Source organism: Delphinus delphis, chromosome 8, assembly GCF_949987515.2.
Source record: "Delphinus delphis chromosome 8, mDelDel1.2, whole genome shotgun sequence".
In the NCBI taxonomy this organism is placed as follows: Eukaryota; Metazoa; Chordata; class Mammalia; order Artiodactyla; family Delphinidae; genus Delphinus; species Delphinus delphis.
In genome coordinates, this window is record NC_082690.1 from 58,538,115 (window position 1) to 58,544,633 (window position 6,519).

Sequence of the window (6,519 nt, forward strand, 5' to 3'; positions counted from 1 at the left end):
GGTGCTCTTCTTGCTTTCCCCTTGTTAAAAGTTGTGACCTTTTAACTCCCCACCCCCAGTTCTGATGGCAGGCCCTTGAATCCAGCTTCAGGGTCCTTGGCACCTCACTGTCCAAATCAGTTTGTCTTTTTCATTCCATCTCTAAAATATGGAGCCTTTCTCCTTATCTCACCCTGCAGCCACTGTCTAGTTAAGTATACCTTTGCCTTTTACCTAGACTACCACTGCCTCTTTACTGCTCTCCCTGCCTCTAGTCTGGTGCCTGCCAGTCCACCTACATGGATACCAGAGTGACTTTCCTTAACTTCTGGCAACTCTCCATCTTGCCACTCAAGGCCTTTATGACCTGCCTCCTGCAGCCTCTCCTGTTACAGCTTTTACTCCAGCCATACTAATTGTACTAATCTACCAGCTGTATCAGACTGACTTTCAAGTCTCCTGGGCTTGTGTACGCTGCCCCCTCTTCCTGCAAAGTATTTCCCTTCTTTCTCCACCTCCATTTTGTGATGATGCTTCAAAGCTCAACTCAGATGCTACCTACTTTGTGAAACCATCCCTGACCTGTTTCCAAAGAGGTTTACCTGTCCCTTTCCCTTTATACAATGTGGGCAGTGTTTCTATAATGGTCTCTCTAGACTATGAGCTCATTTGAAGTGTCTCATTATTTATTTATCTCTGTCTCCAGAGTCCACTGGAGGCTTGGCACAGAATAACTGCTCAGGTTTGCTTAATCAGCAAATAAATGTTCATAACTGCAGGTTTAGAAGAGGATAACACCACAAGTCATGCCCAACTCTCCTCATGCCTTTGAGTCTTCTCAATCTCAAGATTCTCCGCCCTCAACATTAGATCTGTGTCTACCCATTTGCCTACCTTCTCCTTTCGGACATTTCTCCTTGGACATTCCTTAAAGTGTGTGTCTGACAGAACGGCCCCTGGTTTGACCGAAATATGTTCCTTCTGGCTTTGTAGAACTCCTTCACTCAAAGGGTCCAAGGGTCTCCTTTATTTTCTTCCTGAGTATGGAGTGCTGATCTGTAGGCTTCACAAGGATGTTGTTACATCCAGAACATAGCAGGTGCTCCTTAAAGATACGTTATGTGAACATATGAATGGTCCCTTCTCTGCTGGGGTATAGTGGACCACTCAAAGATGCTGCCATGTCCTAGCCATGTCTGTGGGCAAATCATTTCACATCTCTGAAATTCAATTTCCTTGCCTTAGAGGGAGGAGATATGGGGATATATGTATATGTATAAATGATTCACTTTGTTACAAAGCAGAAACTAACACACCATTGTAAAGCAATTATACTCCAATAAAGATGTTAAAAAAATTTTCCTTGCCTTTAAATTGGGTAAATACTGGACACCTACATGTAAAAGATTGAAATTAGAACATTCTCTAACACCTCAAAATGGATTAAAGACCTAATAAGATAAACTCAAAATGGATTAAAGACCTAAATGTAAGACCAGATACTATAAAACTCCTGTAGGAAAACATAGAACACTCTTTGACATAAATTACAGCAATATTTTTTTGGATCTGTCTCCTAGAGTAATGGTAATAAAAGCAAAAATAAAAAAATGGGGCTTCCCTGGTGGCACAGTGGTTAAGAATCCGCCTGCCAATGCAGGGGACATGGGTTTGATCCCTGGTCCGGGAAGATGCCACATGCCGCGGAGCAACTAAGCCTATGCGCCACAACTACTGAGCCTGCGCTCTAGAGCCTGTGAGCCACAACTACTGAGCCTGCGTGCCGCAACTACTGAAGCCCGTGCGCAGAGAGACCATGCTCCGCAACAAGAGAAGCCACCGCAATGAGAAGCCCACACACCTCAACGAGAGTAGCTCCTGCTCACGGCAACTATAGAAAGCCCACGCGCGGCAACAAAGACCCAACGCAGCCAAAAATAAATAAATAAATTTATTAAAAATAAAATAAAATGGGACCTAATTAAACTTAAAAGCTTTTGCACAACAAAGGAAACCATAAACAAAAGGAAAAGACAACCTATGGAATGGGGAAAATATTTGCAAACAATGCAACCGACAAGGGATTTTCAAAATATACAAACAGCTCATAGAGCTCAATATCAAAAAAACACACAACCCAATCCACAAATGGACAGAAAATCTAAATAGACATTTCTCCAAAGAAGACATACAGATGGCCAACAGGCACATGGAAAGATGCTCAAGGTCACTAACTATTCGAGAAATACAAATCAAAACTACAGTGAGGTATCACCTCACACCGGTCGGAATGGCCATCATCAAAAAGTCTACAAATAATAAATGCTGGAGAGGGTGTGGGGAAAAAGGAACCCTCTTACATTGTTGGTAGGAATGTAAATTGGTACAGCCACTATGGAAGACAGTATGGAAGTTCCTTAAAAAACTAAAAATGGAGTTACCATATGATCCAGCGATCCACTCCTGGGCATGTATCTGGAAAAGACAAAAACTCTAATTCGAAAAGATATATGCACCCCAATGTTCACTGCAGCGCTATTTACAATAGCCAAGATATGGAAGCAACCTAAATGTCCATCAGCAGATAAATGTATAAAGATGTGGTGTGTATATATATATATATATATATGTGTGTGTGTGTGTGTATGTATATACAATGGAATATTACTTAGCCATAAAAAAGGAATGAAGTAATGCCATTTGCAGCAACATGGATGGACCTAGATATTATCACATTAAGTCAGACAGACAAAGACAAATATATGATATCACTTATATGTGTAATCTAAAAAAGAAAATGATACAAATGAACTTATTTACAAGACAGAAATAGACTCACAGATATAGAAAACAAATTTATGGTTACCAAAGGGGAAAGGTGGGGGTGGGGAGGAATAAATTAGGAGTTTGGGATTAACAGATACACACTACTATATGTAAAATAGAAAACAACAAGGGCCTACTGCATAGCACAGGGAACTATATTCAATATCTTGTAATAACCTATAATAGAAAAGAATCTGAAAAAGAATACATATACATGTGTGTATAACCAAGTTACTTTACTGTACACCTGAAACTAACACAATGCTGTAAATCAACTATACTTCAACTTAAAAATATAATTTATGTGAACTTAAAAATAATAATAATAAATAAACTGGGGATAATGCCCATACTTCACAAGGATACAAAGGATAAAGATGTAAGTAACTAGCACAGTATCTAATACAAAGCTCAATGAGGGCTTCCCTGGTGGCGCAGTGGTTAAGAGTCTGCCTGCCGATGCAGGGGACATGGGTTCGTGCCCCGGTCTGGGAAGATCCCACATGCCGCGGAGCGGCTAGGCCCGTGAGCCATGGCCACTGAGCCTGTGCGCCCGGAGCCTGTGCGCCGCAACGGGAGACGCCACAACAGTGAGAGGCCCAGTTACCGCAAAAAAAAAAAAAAAAAAAAAAAAAAAAAAAAACTCAATGAACATTTCATTCAGTCTCCATCCATCAAGGCTGGTCATCATCCTCTTGCCAGGTATCTTCACCAAAAAGAACTCTGACCAGGGTCCCTATATTGTCCAAGAGGCAGCGTGAAGAGGAAACAACCTAGGTTTGAATTCTGACACCACCACTTCTGAGCTATACAAATTTGGACCTAATGCCTACCTGTAAAAGGAACATAACATCACTTACCTCATAGGGTTGCCGTGAGGATTAAACAGATATGTGTAAAGTGAATTAGCTGATGATCAACTTTGATGACTATTATGACTTGCCTGGCGAACAAAAGTGTCTGATGTGTGTCCCTGAAAACCGTGCATTTGACTATGCTGCCCCCCTGTAGACAGAGTGCACACAGCCCAGCAAAGAGACCTTGGCCCGCTCCTTTCCCCACCCAACCCCCAAAGGGCTTGGTGAGAGGATGCAGATCACACACAAGGCACTTTTCTTCTCTGCTAGGGAGCTCATGCTTTACTCAAAAATATTTAGTGAACATCTAAACCAGAACTTCTCAGGATTAATGTGCCTGTTGGAATGCAGATCAGTACTGACTCAATAGGTCTGGGGTAGGGACAAAATCTTTAACAAGCTTCCAGATGACACTGATGCTACTGGCCCACAAACCACTCTGAGTAAAGAAGGTCTTAAATATAATATGGGATTGACATGACAGGAACTATTTATTCAGTGCCTACCCTGTGTCAGTTACTGAGAGAGCCACTTAACCTATATTAACTTGCATAGTCCTCAAGACTCTGTGGGGTAGATACTATTGATCTCCATTTTTCCGATGAGGAAACTGTAGCACAAAGAGAGAGAGTACGTAGCTATCTCATACAGCCAGTAAGGGATGGGCCTTAGGTTCTAACTTAGGCAGCCTGGCTCCAAAGCCTACTAGGAAGAGGACTCCAACAGTATGTAGAGGATAACCAGGGGAGGGGCTGAGGCAAGGAAAGGAGACATCATAGAACAGAGAATGGACAGGGGTTGGTGGTAGACTGGATATGGATGTAAGAGAGGGCGCCATCTAGGGCACTTTGGCTGCCTGGTTTGGTCAAGTGGAGAGATGGTGGTATCTATCACTACTGAGTTAGGAAACGTGGGTGGAAGGACAAGTTTTAGGGGGAAGGTGAGTTCGGTTTTAGGAATGGTCAATGAGTGGCTTTTGGACATCTGGGAGATATGGAGAAGTAGATGGACCTAGAGTATCTAGGTATCTAGTAACTCTAGAAGTATCCAGAGTTCAGGAGATATCTAAGTTGTAGACAAAGTTTGGGTGTTGGCAGATTTAAAGCCCTGAGTGCCTGAGGTCATGTGGACGGTGTACAGACTGTCCTGTTCTGGGCCAAAGTCAACACAGCAAATAACTGGAAGAGATGGGACTGGAATATGGTCTCCCGGGCTGCAGTGGAAGCTGGTTCTGTCCATTCCACTGGGCATTATGGATCTGGGAAGCAGGCAGAGCATAAGATGTTGATAGGCTACAGGAAAGAGGTTTTTCTGGTGCTCTATGGTGACTAAATCCAGTGAAATGTTCCCTGCCCCCAGATCAACAGAAATAAGGACAACTCCATAAAGACCAGATAGATAAAGGTTAGGAGATTTATTTTCTTTAAACAAGATCATAAATAACAAAGAAACAAAGTAGGTCCCAGACTTCAGACCCTGCAGCAGGACAGGAATAGGAAGTTGTTGGGTCGAAAGGTGGAGGGGGCTACGCATCACCTAAGACAGTCACAGAAAAGATGGGCTGCAGGAGACTGCCCCTCTCTGCCCTTGGGAATGGCGTGCCTGGGCAGCAGGGGGAGACTGAAGTGCTGTGATGAGGCAGCTGGAAGAGGGCAAATATTGAGGATGCTGGGCTGCACTGATTCTATGAAGAGTAACATGGAAACCACAAATGGCTAAGATAAGCTGTGGGTCTAGAAAAGGCAAGCGGGCACTCTGCACACCTCCAGGGACCAATTATGAAAATGGTTCAATTTGATTCTTAAAAACAACTCCACGGGCCTTAGCCTGTGGCTTTGTGCGTGGACTGTATTCAACCTGGGTTGCCCTGTGGCAGGTGAGGGCTCAAGAGACCCCTGGAGCAGCCTGGCCTCAGCCCAGGGCAGGTGCCCAGACATGTGGGAGTGGGACCGTGGGCCCTCCCCAGTTGGGAGGCCATGTGCTTGGACTGGCCAGGCCTGATTTTCAGGCTGGTTTCTTGTGATGCTATCCACCCCCCACCCCTGTACCTAAGGATGAGATCCTGGCCCCCCTGGGTCTTCCAAGCCTAGAATAGTAAGACGGGGATAAAAAGGTACCTGACTGGTATTTTATTTAAAAGGGAAAAATAAGGACCATCCCGCACGTGGTCCATCCCATGAGGTAGGGCAGGACCATGGCAAGAACAATCTCAAGGAATGGAGGTCCCTGAGCCTGGGGAAACATATGGACGCAGGTGCATTGCCTAATGCCAGGAATAGGGGCCCAGGGTGGCAGTTCTGATGGAGGCTTCACCCTAGGCAAGGCAGGGAGGACAGGCAGGGGCTACCCCGAACAGGGAAGGGATAGGAGCTGGGGAGCCTTAAACTGGGGAGACCAATGTTGGTCAAAGGCCCTGGAAAACAATGCTTTCGGCAGGAATACACGAAAGGGTTTGTACATCTGGGGATGCCCGTCTATAGGGAGCCGGTGTCACATGGTCGGGCAGGATGGTGAGGAGGAGACAGCGGCATCACAGTGGCCTCTGGTGCGATGTATTTACAACAGAGCTCAGTGTTGAGGGAGGGAAGGAGAGCAGGTCACTAACAGCCAGGAAACACACTGTGAAGAGTAGAAAGAGTGGAAAACAATGTGACCGTCACTAGCTTTCCCCCTGCTTGCCCTGTCTCATCCAGGAAACCCTCCCTAATGATCACCAAGGCCTTTGTAGATCTCTCCCACCTCTTCTCAGCCCCATCCAGGGCAAGACACAGGGTCTGCTCTCAGGGTACTGCCGATTTGACCACAGCTCCAAATGGGCCAGGGGCCCCAAATGCTGCTTATTAAGCGAAACTAAGTC

The 6,519-nt window shown here is 44.9% G+C and overlaps 1 protein-coding gene across 2 annotated transcripts in view; it reads right to left on the reverse strand.

Annotated features, from left to right (window-relative positions):
- The window catches only part of PPME1 (protein phosphatase methylesterase 1), a 96,213-nt gene that overhangs the window by 15,169 nt on the left and 74,525 nt on the right, over positions 1–6,519 (reverse strand). The window contains exon 14 of one of the 2 annotated variants that reach the window (XM_060018286.1): positions 5,062–6,281. The exons of the other annotated variant lie outside the window; for it this stretch is intronic. Coding sequence (XP_059874269.1) covers positions 6,263–6,281 — 19 coding nt within the window. The 3' untranslated portion in view covers positions 5,062–6,262. Of the gene's footprint in view, positions 1–5,061; positions 6,282–6,519 lie in introns of those variants that run through there. 2 annotated transcript variants of the gene reach the window in all.